At 35.0% G+C, this 17542-nt stretch overlaps 1 protein-coding gene across 2 annotated transcripts in view; it reads right to left on the bottom strand.

Annotated features, from left to right (window-relative positions):
- Nucleotides 1-501: 501 nt before the first annotated feature.
- Nucleotides 502-17542, bottom strand: part of LOC110992580 (zinc finger protein 883) — a 42457-nt gene continuing 25416 nt past the window's right edge. The window contains exons 2-3 of one of the 2 annotated variants that reach the window (XM_022258469.2): nt 8117-8956; nt 502-7714 (exon numbers count right to left, since the gene is read on the bottom strand). In XM_022258469.2, the coding sequence (XP_022114161.1) occupies nt 6807-7714; nt 8117-8956 (1748 nt within the window). In that variant the 3' untranslated portion in view covers nt 502-6806. Of the gene's footprint in view, nt 7715-8032; nt 8957-17542 lie in introns of both variants that reach the window. The other variant, XM_022258461.2, reaches the window with a different exon arrangement.

Consider the following 17542-nt stretch of genomic DNA (forward strand, 5'->3'; position numbering starts at 1 on the left):
TGCCAGTCGGCAAAGGCCTCCTCTTAACTAACTTAACCTGTATAGTAATAACAATAATATTGAAAAATTGTTAAATAAAATTTTGTAACATATTAAAAAGTTTCGTCTCTGTAGCAGTATACCGTTAATCCTGGCATTTCCTCGCTGTATTGCGAGCCTTTGCCAAGAGGCACACCGAACTCCGAGATATACAGGAGTGAAAATATATAAAGTGACTTTCGAAGAGTTACGGAATTAAAAGGCTATATTATATTGCGATTCTTATTCGTTGAGCGAGAAAAGTACCAGCTCCGCCGTCACAGTACTATCTACCAGGGACCAACTTATATCTTAATTAGTGCCTGTGCATTTAAATACAATAATCTGCTCCAAAGAAACAAAATTAAAGTAGAGAGAAAGATTTATATTTGAGCTTTTTAAAAGTTATATTAACGTATTTATTTCATATCGTATCGTATGAAGCTGTATTGGGTACTCATTGGGGCATAAAGAAAAACAGCATTGTATTGCTTCAGTTGGACTAAAAAGTGTTTATTTGATAAAATACAACGAGCTTACTTTTTACAACATTTTACTTCTAATAAATGACAAAAACAAACAAAACCCTTAATTGAATAATAATATACATAAATACGATGGTATCAACTTCAAACGCATATGTAACTAATATAAATGCAATTACAGGCAAGAATATTATACAATCAACTAAATAAAATTATTAAAAAATAACTATTCGAAAAAAGTTACATCGTGAAGAATCTAATACAAAAATTTTCTATAAGATCACACTTACTTTTGACCTAACCGAATCGAATTTTGTATTTAATACTGATATCGTTTTGGAAGAACTAGAAAATATATTTACATTAATTTTTATATTAATTGCCAACGTGAATTTTTTTCGCCAGGATCTTTGTGACCGTTTCGCAACCAACTGTTTCGAAAACAAATTATAAAAAGTCTATGGTGAACAAAACTGAAACCTGCATTACGTTCTGTGTAAAAAGTTCGATCTTGTATTCTGGGATTGTACTAAATCAATCTCATATAGTCTATTTCGGTGTATTTGTATGTAAGAAAATATACTCTATTGTAACATTGATGAACGGGGCTGCAAAGAAATGATTTCTAGGCCTTGCAATATAACAACTACAATATTCTAGACTAGACCGTATTCCAAAATGTGACAAAGACTACAGAAAAATGCTTGTTGATCTTACAAATAGATACAAATTGACGTCACATTATCGAATGCGGAACAGTTAATATATATTCAATCTAAGTATATAAAGTAACTACAAATGGGGTTTTCTTATCCGGCAAAATAATATCGCATTATTGGCTAAAATAATACTTTTGACACGTGTCGAAAATATGAGTGAACACTGGAAGACAGTGAAGTGAATCGTCTCAAACGAATGCGAAATTCGCAAAAGTTTAAATCAATGCTCCACAGCCCCGGAATAATTCTGTAGAAACCTAACAACGTTGTAAAATTACCAGTCTATTGTTGTATATTATAATAAATATGTACAATTAATAATATCAGAGCACCCATTTCACAGAAAACCAATATTATCTAAGGAGGGCTACGTCGCCCACAAGGCTTTTAAAAAAACTTTGTAACATGTATATCACTGCGATGTTGTATAAAAAATCTATTGTATATTGTGTAAAATCTGTATATCTATTGTACTATTCGGTATATGTCATATTGTATTTAAATAAGTATTGTAGCAAAAATAAGCTGAATAGGCGGCGTAGCCCGACACACCTGTCTAATAAAATCTGTAAAAAAACCTCAATCCAGACTACAAGATCATAATATCTAATATGTTTTATCTTTTATAAAAAATTCAACAACTCTTACTTTATTGTGGAACTGTTTCAACAAGTCTCTATTGTGATAAAAATTAATACTTATTATTCTTTTTAATAATTTGTGACAGCGGTTGGCGAGTGTGGCAGTGTACTTACGATGAATGTAACACTTAAAAAAAATATAGGCCACCTATGTTGGCTACCAATTATTCGCTTATCTATACTATTTGTAATATTAACCTTACAGTGAAATATAATGTAAGCACATTAAAGTATAATACAACATAATATAACGCCAAACTAAACGTGTATTGCACTAAATCCGCAATTATTGCTCATAAGTAGAAATAATTTTCTGCTGACTATACAATGACAAAATAATACATTAAAATGTAAAGGATACAGATTAAATATGTAATAGATGTAAATAGATTATATATATAAACTACAGCGTAAATGGAAGACGTAAAAATAATAATTTGTAGCCAACTGTATAATAAAATTAAAATAACACGACGACCTAAACATCTAATTGGCTGTCTAAAACAATGCGGAATCTAATTTATTATAGATTTGGAATACAATAATGACAAATTCACTCTCTTAATATTATTTATAAAATTGTGCTGGCTATGTATTTGAAGATATTTTACAGATAAAAAATATTTAGAACCGCAAAGACGGTGTAAAATAATTTCCTAAAGATTACATCAAGAGAAACGATCAGACATTGAATAAAAAGTGTAGATAATGTACGGTGTTTTGTTAATAAGATTTAAAAAAATATAAATCAATAAATTCTTTTAATTTGTATAGAGATATCGCGTACTAATTAGATCTGAAGATTTAAAAGCTATATTGAAGCGGGAATTATGAATAGAATTTCAGCAAACAACTTTAAATACCTTAAATAATTGAGACGTAATTGTCAAAGTAAATCTAAGCGGGTAAAAATGTCTCGTATGAGATCAGAAATAAATGCAATAGAAAAGTTGCTATGACCTACTGTCTTTTTGTAATCAATTGTACTTTTAATAAATGTCCTATGTCTAAACAGTATGAATTAATTACTCAGAAATATACCTATTTTAAACTTTCTCATGAAAGCATTTAGCAATTGAGACCTTACAATAGCTTACAATGTTTGAATAAGTAAAATTAATGTTCATATTCAACGTATGATTAGAAAAACAGTCGCATACTATTATTACACTACAACTTTTGTTTTTTGTCAAATCGTTTTAATAATAATGAACTTGAAATAATTTCATTGTAAGGCCTCAGCGCTCTAATTAATGACATGTTCGAATTGCCGTTTTTGAATTTCGATTCATTATCTGTGGGAGTTTACAGCACCACACAGATCATGATAATATTAAACGCTACAATTTTCCACGAACGTAAAATAGCATTTATATTGCAAATCAGTATAACCTACTTTTTACCAAGCTTAGCTTACATATTGTATTTAATACAATTGACGCTCATGATAATATAATATTATGCAAAGTATACATTTCCAATGCAATCTTATTCTCTCCTTTTGTTATTAACTTAAAATAAGTATTACGTGATATAATGGATAGCACTCGCTTAGAAGAAATTACTTAAATTATTGTGTTAGTAAATTCACATTCAAATAAATGCGAAAATTAGTACATAAAATATAGCTGTGAAAGGAATTTCATTCCTTAAATAAATCGATGTTAGGTAAGATGTTCTAGCGGATTTTTAAAGTGTCTTTAAAGGAATTGGTAAAATTAAAATTGGTTAAAAAAAATTACGTAGGCTAGGAACATAGCAAAGAATCTAAATAACAGTCAGTGGAGTTAAGTCATATAAACATTGCAACATTTAAATTCAAATACAATCTGTGACAAAATTATTGGACGGCACAGATTAAACACAAAGCATTAACGACAAGTAACTGAATTCTCACACTGACAACACACACTTAATTAAAAGAAAAGCGGAACCGTGCTCTCTAGAACATTATACAATTATACAAGGATTCATAAAACTAACACAAGTAACATAATACACGAATAATTGAGCAAAAATTAACGAAAAGATCTGAGCAATTTTTGGAACTTGTCGAAAAATCAATATTAACATATACTCTGCTTGTGATATGTATTTACGCTGATAAGGTTTAAACGGATTTTTAACATTCGTCGGACATACGAAATTTGACGTCCAGCACTCGCTCCTCGCGTAATTTACAAAAACCTGATTTCCTGATACTTAGGTACTTAGCACGTGGTACACTAAAACGTTAAGTCTATTTCACATTTACCTTTAATAATATTGTATGTAATAAATGTATAAAATATCATCTTTAATCTCTGTATACTTAATCACCTTTGTTTATATTTAAAAATTAAATCCATTTGTATCGGTATAAAAATCTAATTATACATCTGAGGTTAGTTCTCGGCTATGGCACTGTATTTTGTGTTTGTATTCAAACTTGTACAGTGCGACGTTGCGCGCCCGGCCGTTATAAACGTATATATTGTAAACTGTATAAAAATACTTATAACTATTATTGTATAAGGCTGCTGTATTGTGGTGGGTAAATATTGTGGGTCAAATTTTATTAGATGACTGTGACGGCATAGTTTCAACGAGTTTTATAGTCTGTGTTTGGATGTCAGATAATAAAATTTGAGCTTTCTGAACTGGCTTGTAAACTATTGGTTGTGTGGCCGGGCGTGCAGCGCCTCACCTCTCAGGAGGATCACTTGAGGATAAATATAGTCACTGAAGATAATCTCAAAAATCTTCGATAATGGTGTTTTTGTTTGTAAACCTCCGAAAGTTTGATAGGAAAAGCAATCAGAAACTTAAACGCGACGGTCGACTCACCAATTCTGATATCGATTGCTGTATTTAATTGGATTTGATTAAGGATTTGTGGTAACACATCATTCACATTATCGATCCTCAGAATTGCGAAGTATTGAATTTTCATAACTGTCCAATGACTAATTTCTTTAGTAAAACCAACAACAAACATACAAATAAAACGTCCGGTCGCTTGGTTAGCGACAAATTAAAACTATGGTATCCGGTTAATGTGACAAGTACCTCCACAAATACATACTATTATCTACTAGTTAATACGTAACATCCCTTATGCTGTAGGAAAACGAAACCATCACAATAATATCATAAAATAAGCTATATATGTCGTCTATACATACAAACAGAGATGATAAAACGGTTAAAATGTGTTTCCGTATTCTGGCACCGCGAAGTTTATAGTCGTCAAGACTAAAGGTCAGCTTACATTAAATGAAATACTTGCAACAAAACAGATCTATTCTGATATAAATGAATTCTCTCACTGTAGTCTTTCGTTTGGCCTAAGCTCACCGAAAACGAGCATTCAAAGAGAAAAGCAACAACAAAGTCGATATATTTAATATATCATACCTCTGTTCAAAACCTATTCATATTCTGTAATGTAATTCTGGATACCTGTATCTATTGAGGACGCGACATAAACGAGGCTCAGTCGGCGCCAAAATACTTCAACATTCATACATATATTTATTTTTCCTATTTGCTAAATTATTTCGCGATGAATGATCGAATTGCTTGGTAATTCGAACGATAGTCTAAGCTAAAATTAAGTAAAACATATCTCTGGCATAACCCTCTCTCCATTCCTACATCGAAAAGCACTTTGCGACATCACACGTTATCTAATTGGCAAAAATTCGCTAATCTCACTCGTGACAAATTTAAATCAGTCGAGAAAAGGCGCGGTCAAAGGCCCCACAATTTTGATTCAAAATAATAATAATCACGAGTATTTTTTATCAATCATACGACATTGTTCTCATTTTTTTTCGTAGTTTACACGAATTTTAAACGCTAAATGAGCGAAATAGACGCCTAACTTACCTAGCTATCACAGTCCTTCTCAGTCTGGCTCTTTTCCACGTAAATGCATCCAAATCGTCTCGTTGAAAAAACTGGTAACAATTTAACTAGGCCTATGAAATAAGCTGGTATAGTCAATACCCAGGAAAAGCATAGGAAAGGCATTTAACGCTAATTTGCACAAATTAGTGTTCATTGCCTTTCCTGGTACTACGATGTTCTATCCCTGTTAATGTTACTGAACAATGGACATTGACTGGTACTAAATTATTTGGCACCTACAAGTTATGGAGATAAAAGTATCCCGTCTAGATTAAATGCATTATTAACTTCGTAAGTACTAAAATAAACGTTTGATGGCGATAGGTAACCTACGTTTTTGGTTTGCTTTCTCGTTCTACTGTTCTTTGTTTTACACCGATTAAGTTTAGAGCGCAATTTTTACGCGAAAATTTTAAGTAACTTTTAAAGATTTGAGCATTTTTTTATCATTCTCCTTACCCTGCGTTTGCCAGATACTATAATCTTAACACTCGTAAATAAATTTAACATAACATCTACGTTTATTATTATTTATTGGGCTCCATCTTGTCCCGAAAGCATTCATCGCGAAATACCGTTACGTGGTAAAAGAGAATTTCTTACTTTTTATATTTCAACGAAGAGTTTTTAAATTCTAATCTCTGGTTCAATCCGCTCGGATCAAGACGCAAGTTTCGACTGAAGAATCACAGAGAAGCCTAACTCTTACGTGGTAACTTAATATTACGGGGCAAAAACGCTATCTATACTCGCATTTTGAACGGTAACACTATTCATGTGAACTCTCGAACACTGTACATTCGCGACAGATTTCGAATATTTGTTATTTAATGATCGAAGCATGTTTACAGCGATCCGATATCTCGTTAAAATAAGCTCGCATAGGCGAGTCGTATACTGGTGCGTACCGCAACTCCTTACGTCATGATGGCAAGCAACGTCGGCTGTAGGGCTCAGTAGAGGCGGTCGACGTAGAGGTCGTGGTGCGTGGGCGCATGCGACGGGGCATGGTGAGGCGCGGGAGGCCCTGGCGGCCACCGCGGGGGCGCGGGTCACTGTGTGGGCAGACATGCCACGGTCGCGCCGGGACCAACGGCCGGCTTGAACTCGGCACCGCTGGAGAACTGCTGGAACGGCGGAGCATAACACTGCGGGAAGTACAGCTCGGGCTTCACAACAGCTGAAGCCGGCGGGAGCGGACGTGGAGTTTTAGCATCTGCGCGTCGTGCTTTAGCCGCATGCGGGTTCATGTGGTTATCTATATGTTTCTTTACCTCCGGCTCAGTGGCAAAACGCCGCCTGCAGTTAGGCATTGGACAGCAGAATGGCCGGTCCCCTTGATGCGTCCTTGTGTGTTGATCAAGGATCGCCTTTTGCCTAAAATCTTTCCCGCATTGCGTACACTTGTATGGTTTCTCTCCAGTATGTATGCGAAGATGTTGGTTCAGAATGGTTCGTTGGCGGAAAAACCGAGGGCAATACACGCACCCGTATGGCTTTTCATTCGTGTGGATACGCAAATGCTGAGTTAAATGTGATTGTTGACGGAACCTCTTGCCGCACTCTGGGCACGGATAGGGCCGAGACTCTATATGTATGCATCCATGCTGGAGCAATGTTGATTTTTGTTTGAACTCCTTCTGGCATATGGGACAGCGTACGTACAGTGGCATTGCGCGTCCACCGAGAACATCAGGGAGCTTGCCGCCCTTTAAGTATTGCAGCGATAGTCCTGAGCCGAATACTGTGTGGTTGAGTCCCTTTGTATCCTTGAAATATGCAGGATACTGCGCCGTGTCACCGGGCGAAAAGCAAGAGCCGCGTTGCTCGCCGTTCTGTCCGTCAGCGTCGCCGAACGCTGATTGAATTTCCTCTTTGTTTTCATCGGGCGGGAAAGGCACATCTTGAGGCCACAGCGTCGGCGTGGTCCCATTCTTGAAGATCAGATGCGGCGATACGTCTGCAAAAATTGAATAAACGGTCATTTACATGTTTTTCTCAGTTTTAATAAAGTGATCGAGCGGGTTAATCGAACTGAGGACGGTTACGGGAACGTCCGGCGATCGGTTCCGCGTCTCGCGAGCGCCCTCCGCAATTTGGGCGATGAAGGGACCGAGAATTTGTTTGATAGGAAGGCCAATGGATGCGAGACCGAATCGTACGGGTGAAGGGCGGCGGGGATCGCATGCGGCGCCGGCAGTGACGCGAGCCGCTCGGGTCATTGCGGGCGGCGCGCGCGGGGACCGGACCGGGGCATATATGTGTGAATAGCGCTCGCCTTGGTGTGTGCGGACGTGCTGGTTGAGGATGGCCTTCTGGCGGAAATGTTTGCCGCATTCGCCGCACGTATAGGGCTTCTCACCGGAATGGATGCGCAGGTGTTGATTGAGGATGGCGCGCTGCCGGAACGATCTCGGGCAATACACGCAAGCGTAAGGTTTCTCGTTGGCGTGGATGCGCAGATGCTGAGTGAGGTGGGACTGCTGCCGGAACCTCTTGCCGCACTCCGGGCACCCGTACGGCCTCGAGTCCGTGTGAATCCGCTCATGTTGGAGTAGTGTCGACTTCTGTTTGAAATCTTTGCCACAAGTTAGGCACTTGAACAGGCGTAGTTCAGAGTTCGGGTTATGCTTTCTAGGTTTTGGTTGTTCAGGCTGAACGATATCTGGTAGATGACGCAAATCAGGTGTAGAATATTGGTCTAGAGGTCCTTCTAGTGATAGGACTCCACCGTTTTGTTTCAAGTAGTGTAGAGGAAAGCCCCCAGTGCCGAGCATGTGGCTAGTTGGCCTGGCCTCTTTGAAGTATGGTGTGTATTGTTGTTGCAAGTCCGCTTGTGGGACGAAGCATGGCGTACGATCGAGATGGTCTTGTGTTTGCGATTGTTGGGCTTGGCTGAGCTGTTGTTCAACTTGCATTTGTTCCGTGGAAGATTGCTGTTGGGCTTGTTGCTGGGCCTGTTGTTGAGCTTGCTGTTGTGCCAGTTGCTGTGCCGCCTCATCAGACGGGTCTTGAGGTGGAGGCGCGGGCGGATAGGGTGATGGTGCTGGAGAAGCCAGCTGTGGCTCAGGCTGAGGTGATGGCCCGCCAGGACTCTGATGCTGCATTTGGTAACCTCCGTCGAGCACAGTGCCACCCCATTGTGTTCCTGGTGGAGCTCGCTCCACGCCATCTTTGTAGAGCACATAGGGCGCAGTGGTATCTGAAAAGAAGAATACAGCATTAAGTATTTATTCAAGTAAAAGAACTTAGTAAAACAAGATTTTGAAACTTGCTTTAATACACAGACTAATAATTCAAAAGCGAATTTGGATAGCTGGCAGAAAATAATAAATCAATAAAGAATAATTATAGCGTGATTAGTAGATTTGACGTGGATGGATGACGTGTAGACAAAACCGACAGTGTACTCTGCAGTTCGCGTGTCGTCTATGAATTTGCGCTCGCTGCCAAATAAGAATTTAATAAAATGTCACATGCCGCCATGGGTGAGACATTTTTGATGGTTACACGATTTCATGGTACCGAAGGAATAGGAAAAGTTTTGTCACGAAGCCTTCTTATTTATTGTAGCTTTAATATTTTATATGTGAATTACAAGTTAAATAAACTATGTACATTATTTGGTTTTTGTAAACCAGTTACTTTGGTATAAGGAAAAGGAAATACTCCATATTCCACTAAGATGGCTTGAATAGAGTATTTAATAATCGTTTTATAATAACAACAAAAAGTGACAATTATTTATATATTTAACAAAGAAGTGCAATTTCTAATGATTCACTTTCTCTATGAATCCGGTACAAATAAAAGGCGGGAAAATGCATCCATTTTCTTTCCCGCCTAAAGCGAAATGCAAATGGCGGATGCAGTACAGCCATTATCGTTTTGACGCTGCCGCGTTACTCGATTAAATCTGAAATATTATGTAAATTCGTGTATCAAAAGGAAATGAGCATATTAACTTCTGTTTTCTTTCTTCCATTTGAACAAACTATAGTATTGTATATAAATATTAAAAATCCAATGTATAAATGTTTGTTACTAATAAGTTTACACAACTCCCAACATGATTATATTTTGTCTAATAGGCGACAGTAGGTGATCGGCCTCCTGTGCCTGACACGCGCCATCGACTTTTTGAATCTAAGGCATGCTGGTTTTCTCACGATGTTTTACTACACAATTTGAGCGAATGTTACCACTTAAATTAAGGACATAAAAAGAAAGTGCATTGGTACACAGCCAGGGTTTGAACCTACGATCTCTAAGCCAATACTGCTCCTTTTTAAGTTAAGTTTATAAGTATTTTATTTTTAAGACGTTGGTTAATTGAAAATACATACCGAAAATATGTACTTGATTAAATAAATAAAATATATGCACTTCCTTATATTTTAGTTTCACTTTATTCAATAACATCTATAACGCCTAAAAATGATAAATATCTTTACGAATCAATCATTCAGCGAGATCGTTAGGGAAGGAATAAAAAATATCCGACCTCATTCTTTGTTCAATTTTTTTTTATTATCTCGTTAACTGTTAATAACCACTCGAGTTGTCTAAGAGTTGATAAAATCGGGCCACTAGCTATCGCACTCAATCGATTTGTCTATATCTCGATTACATCGTGACCGAAGCAACCCTTTAGCACGATACGATATGCATGTACTTAAGGTACTAAATATATCCGATATCTAAATAATTCTATGCACTCCACAAGAAAAAGTTCATTTTTTTTTGTTGCTTTCATACAACATTTTAGACTCCCGTAGAGCAGTGATAGCCTACTGCATGCGACTATAATCTCGTCGTAGATTCCGATCCCTGTGCACCAATGGACTTTATTGCGCGTATAGTATGTGCGCATTTAATATTTGCTCAAACGGTGAAGAAAAATATCGTGTAACCGGCTTGCCTTTAGCCAATCAATCGGCGGCGTGTGTCGCAGACTGATCAACTATTTGTCTATTACAACGACAAATGATCATGAAACAGATACAGAAATCTGAGGCCTAAACCTAAAACGGTTGTACCGCCTCTGATTTATTTATTTTATTTCGTAATAAATTTATTCGTGATAAAACTCGACGGTTCTAAGCCATAGTTATGCGTTATACTCATGCGAGAACTTTAACCATCTAATAATTCCTATTTCTATACGTAATAATCCGACTACGTAAGACAATTGTACTTTGACTTAAGGCAGTCTCAGTTCATGATAGAACATAAACAATCATTTTTCTAAAATATGTTCAAACAACAATTTAGAAATGTATTGCACAAATACCGCTAAGTATGACTGCTGTAAGTAAAAAAAATATTTTAACATACTTACGGTATATTTCACGCTAAGTCTGGAGCATAGTTACAACTTATGCAACTCAAACAATCTTTTTTAATTTCTTTTCTTCTAAAATATTTGCATACAACAATTAAGAAATGTATGCCATAAATAACGACGCAAGTTTTCAAAAAGGCGGCTAAGCTTTCTAGATAGCTATATTCACTCCATAAACAACACTCCTGAGTACATACATATTTCCATGCCAGAGACAATGATTTATTACTGAATAACATCTGTTTATAATCTATGGTTGAATAAAGGAAATAAGATTTCAATTTGACAAGGCGTAATGACGTTTTAAATTTGTCATGTGGACCTAAGTTTTCACCCTTTAAATACTCTGGGAATACTCAACCCTTTATAGGATTTTTTGTTTGAAATCGAAACGTTAATGTCAGTAATGACGTAGTCCTCACATGTGCTTGAGAAAATGTTTTGTGACAGTCTTTAAATGTGGCACCCGGTTTATTTTTATTAGAGATTTACGATGTTAAAGTATCATTTGAATTTTAAGGTGTTTTAATAGCTTCCTTATAACGAAATAAGCACTTGTGTGATTCTTCCATTTTTAATTAAAAATCATTCTTCTGTGTTGTAACTTAAATTCGATTTTTAAACCTTTTGCAAAGCAGTATAAAATAAGGGTCATATAATTACACATTTACAACCTTCATAGTAATAATAATAAAATAATATATAGAAAATTTAAAACAAATTTAAAAAGTGGCATTGTTTCTTTAACGCTGGCAGCATCTCCTTGCTGTATTGCGATACTTATTCATTGAGCGAAGAAATTACAACATCTGGTGTCACCGGTATCTCTATGTGCCAACTTAAATCTTTAATTAGCGCCTGTGCACTTGAACCCCATGCATGGTCAAAGAGTCTCTACTCCATAGGGAGCAAAATCGGAAGTAATACTCTCATACTTCAGCCATTTATTATTTTCCGTCTGCTCTGCAGCCGCACAAACATTCAATTGTAAAAAATTGTGTGTTGGAATTAACGATTTAATCACAAATTTCGCCTAAAACATTATGTTTTATAAATAAAACGTAAGAGTAAGCTAAAGCAAAAAACTACAATACTCGTAGAATGTGAGGCAGTAGGCTGTAGTTGATCGGCTCAAACTGGTCCAGCCACTCAGGACACCCGCCCCTTCCTGCGTACGCGCATGTACCGATAGAATAAAAGATAATAACAAAATCATTTTTATAATAATCCTTTATAATAATACTAAAATCAAATCAAGTCGTATTTACTTAAAATTTTATGAACAATAAATTTGTTTCCTCGTACTGACACAGAACAGTGTTAGCCTAGTGCCTTCAGCGTGAGACTCTCATCCCTCAGGGCGTAGGTTTGATCCCCGACATCAATTGACTATCTTTCTATGAGCACACTTAACATTCGCTCATACGGTAAAAGAAAACATCGTGAAACTGGCTTGCCTTAAACCTAAACAGTCTATGACCTGTGATCACCTACTTGCCTATTGTATTGACAAATGATGTGAATCAGATACTGAAATCTGAAAGACCTAAAAATATTGTAGTGATAGTAAATTTTATATTTAGTTACCATATCCTTGGGTAAAACATCGATACCATGGTAACTCCTACGCATTATACAAAGACTTCTAAAAATGTAACTTGCCTTATACATCCACAACATCCACAATTTCAAATACACAAGACTTAAAATCTTTGTCGAAGTTCACACTTATTCCAGTCTAACCAATTGCAACAACTTAAATTTAATTCTACCTTGATTTAGTCCAATAAACAATAAAAATCAATAAACGTCTAATGGCAAAATTACAAGTGGCAAAACAATTAACTAAACCAATTTCTTAATGACGCTGGAAGAAACTAGCGTTTAAGATACTGGCTCGGCCTAGTTTAAACGCTAGTGCTCATAGAAGTATATTATGTATAAGGTTTACCACAGTGAATATTGTATATAGAATGTAATGATTGTTTTGAGTCAAATAAAGAATTTTTTATTATAGATTCGATCTTATTTTACTATAAATATATATTTAATTTCAACATTTAAGAATAAGAATGCATCATAGTTAATATTGTTAATTTATTTCTTTGCTGACCGTCCAGATTCACGGATGGTCGGGTCAGTGATGGCTGACTGCGACTGGATTAAACCCTTACCAACCTCGCGCATAACTTACAACTTGTATCATTTATAACGAAAGTTATTTGTATTTGTAATAAGGCAAAAAATCCTCTGGGAATGAAATGAATTGCCATATAATAAAAATCTGATTAGTCAAATATTATAGTTAAATAATATTTGACTAATCAGATTATATATTATAGACTAGACGGTTGTCAATTTAAAAAAAATATTAAAACGCATATTTATTACATTATTATTTATTCGTGGAAGAACGAATCATTATAATCTACAAATCAAACGTATCAAAGGAGTTCTTTAGGAATTATTTCTGCGAAGTAGTTATTGTTCATAAGTTATTGAGTGAGAGTTACCTTGGGTGAGCTAAAAAATTCAACAGAAAATCAAGCCGTTTTCATAATGAAAGGACTTCTACTTATTTCATCAAATTCATTTATTACGGTGTATGGGACAGATATTATTCGGTAGTTATGCAGCTGTAGAAAAATCTAGAGTATACATTAACCACAGATCTAATAAACTCTCAAGGCGCACAACTGTATAACTACCCACAAACATAAAAAAAATATTACTTCTTTCAATACATTAAAATCGAAGCTAAGTGAATATGTTAGGCAAAATTACTTTTAAATTTCTTTTTTTATAATTATTTTTAATTCATATATTTATTTGATAACTTTTACTTTTAAGTTTATTGCATGTAGGGCTAGTTTTTATTGTGATTATTTTAAGAACGTCTACAATGTAATATTAATCTAAATTCTAAAGTAATAATCTCATGTAAGTGAAATTTTCAGTATTTTTTGACAAAAAAGTATTTAAACCTAAACACGCGTCATCAAAGCCAACTATTAAATGGCGTAGTACTAAATTTTTTGCAGACATAAATCGCATTTGTGTTAAAACAATACATCCTAAAACGTAACATTTTTCTCATTATAAAAGTAAAAGTCGTTGTTTTGACTGCTACGAACGAGTTATTTTAGTTTAGTGAATCACAAAACTCGTTAGTGATCGACGCGGGCGCAGGATGCCGAGAACGGCTTACTCACGCCTTTGTGTCTCACGACAATGTTCGAATATTTGCAAGTGTACTGTGATGCTAATATATTTTTAAAGACTAGGGCCATTATTGTAAAGTTCAAGTCACAATTTCGCTTTGAGTCTTTAAAGTAAAGTAAAAGACGTCAGATTTGACGTTTCAGAATACAGTCCCAGGTCCTATTGCTAAGTATTGCTCGCTTCAGTTCTTATTGGCTATCCGGGGTACATCTGGCCATTGGCGAAGTACACACCCCCAGCACACTATTAAAAATTCTTGGTGAAAAAGGCTGGTGTTATGTGATGACGTGACCTGCTCATGATTACACATACACGTGAATTACTTGTCTTCTTAAAGGATAGTATTAATTATAATTGTTAATTATAATTAGTGTTTTTTTTATAGTCGAAATTTATAAAACTATAGTCTGTCAGAAACCGTCGAGATGAATTGTGTATGGCATTTTTGAAATAGGAAAAAGCAACACAATTAGAAACAACCAGAGCCTCCTTGTCCTAATTTTGAAGTTTCCGAAGCCCTGGGCTTATTCTTTTGTTTTTTATAGCTTGAACGTTCATTAAGTTTACCCATGCAAGAAGTATATATATAGAAATAAAAATATTTCGCTGAATTAAGTATTAATTAAGTATTCATAAACCGATATATATTTACTTTCGAAGAATTGTACAATATTGTATGTATTATTTCTGTAATATTGGTTTTAGATTTTGTATTTAGTGACCTAATTAGGTTCAAAAGATAAATTAGTGTTGTTTGAGAATTATTACTTTACACAGCAAGAATTGATAAATATAGAATAAAAATAATATCTAAAAATAAATTATTAATTCCCATATGTTTTGCAATTAATCTTAAATGGTAACCCTAACAAACAAGGCAGTACAACCAATTTTAATAGTCTTCGTTTTATTATTTTTCGCTGCGTTTCGTGTTTACTCTCGTTTCTCAGGAGTCAGGGCTGCAAAGTGCAATGCCCTGTACCAAAATAAATTGTCGCGACGACTGTGCGTAGTAAGGCGAGTGGATATGACAATATCTGAAATTGATTTTATCAACTTTACTTACATTTTACTATTAGTTGTATAATGTGTGTTGTTACGAAAAACAACGGTAGTTGAACTATATTATAAGAAGCTATTATTTCGAGAAAATGTCTATATTTAATCTATGAGCGCTTTGTGATCTATGAAAAGTCTATAAATTTTGTATTTGTATGTATGTTTACTATGACAAAAAAAAAATAACCTTGTCACATTACAACAGCAACATCTGTATCATAAACTATACTATACTATATATTAAATTTTATCATGAGATAATATTGTTGATGTTATATAAAGAAAAAGTACATACAATCTCACAGAACTGTCACTTTCAATCGGTACATATCTTCTTAACGGAGTCTTAAACGAAAAAAGTTATGTTTACATCCTCGATTTGTCCAATGCACCGTTTTCCCGCGTGTAAGTTTCTTATTCTGTGAGCGCGTTCATTGATTCAAGTTTCACTCGAGCCAGTCAATTGTCATTTGCAAGAAAATTATTTATCTGCTCTACAGATAATGTAGAACTTTCTCGACAATATAATTGAAACAGTGTGTTACGAGACCTTAAGTTATACGGACTTTTAAAAGTTTTTTCCGGATTAAATTTAATAAATCCTCTAAATGGTGTCAGTAATTAATGACGTCCACACCCGCGACGAGCAATAGCTTTGGTCGCAATAAAACTTTAATATAGTGGATGTTACAGAGGCACACTTTGTTATTTGGAACACAAATGAAATTGTACTAAACGATGCATGTAAACAATATTAAGTTGATAAATTACAATGACCTTCATTAGGCATATCTTTGTGTAGTCTATTACAATATTTACAGGAAATATATAAATTTAATAATATATTAAATTAACGAAATATTCCCTAGAAATACATAGATTTGTCTATTGAACTTATGTCTATTTACAACTATTTAATTATGTACAACGGACATTTAGTAGCTTTTCTCTTTTCTTGGAGTTAGATTTATGCAGGCTTTTCGTAACAGCTTGGATTACGTTCTGACATTTAGAGCCAACAGTTCTAATAGTACAAATAAACAGAGTAACATAATCTGTGGTCGTATTTTTAAACTTTGACAGCCGTGTCAAACTTCCCGCCAAATTAGACATTTTAGGATGGTGTAATTAGGCTTGCGTTCAGTGGACGCTCTGAAGTAGGAGCGCATTGGTGACGCGCCGTGCTATTTCCGTACGACGCCCCTCGACAAATGCTAATGTCCTCTAGGGTACTGATCATTGTGATTGCACTTCGACCACATAGCCCTGTATAAATAAATTGCACTCAGCCGTGAACTGCTGAATTAACGTATACATAACTTTATCATAAGCCAAGTAGGTAAAAATCTATAGTTTTATGCCAAACAGACATTGATTTGTATTTTTAACTTAAGTATAATAGCACAGATTATATAATACGTTAATTAGAAGCTATCTTTACATAGTTTATCTTAAGTCATAAAGATCGAAACCCATATATATATAATGGAGTTGCAGATCGGTCTAAGAAATGTACCAACACCCACCTTGGAAAGGCAGAAAACAGCAATTTGGATAGTGCTAGATAGGTCCTACGTGGCACGAAGAAGTTCCTTATTAAATCATTTTCCCTTTAATACTTTCCATTTTTCTCCACATTAAAAATTATGTGTACTAAATTTTAATAATCACATGTATTACTTAGAGATTTCTGTATATTATAAGCAGATAAATTAATTTTTTAATTTTTAAAAGCATCCTACACGCTGCATTCTGATTGTCTATGAAAGACTGTCTATCCTATTGTTCTATGTCTGTAAAACGAGAATTTATTTTATTATGGCATATTTTGTATTATTCAATTTAACTAGTAACTAGTATACTTTTCATGCAAGTTTAAGTAATATATTAAATTTATTATCTTTTGTTCTACCCAATTCTTAAAAATCAATATCTAGTCATCTTATCCAATCGCCTAAAACTCAGAAAATGAGTCACCAAATCAGGGTCATGAACGGGTTTCGCGGAAGGATCGAAACACGCGCAGGCGGTGACATTTATCAATAAAAGAAATATTAACGATATTACGATGGAAATTTATTTTAATAGGCTTCAAATTAATTAGTTCGTTTTCTAAACTAATTGTTAAGTTACAGGCTGATTTTCATATCATTCATTTCTTAT

Source organism: Pieris rapae, chromosome 13 (genome assembly GCF_905147795.1).
Source record: "Pieris rapae chromosome 13, ilPieRapa1.1, whole genome shotgun sequence".
NCBI classification, from domain to species: domain Eukaryota; kingdom Metazoa; phylum Arthropoda; class Insecta; order Lepidoptera; family Pieridae; genus Pieris; species Pieris rapae.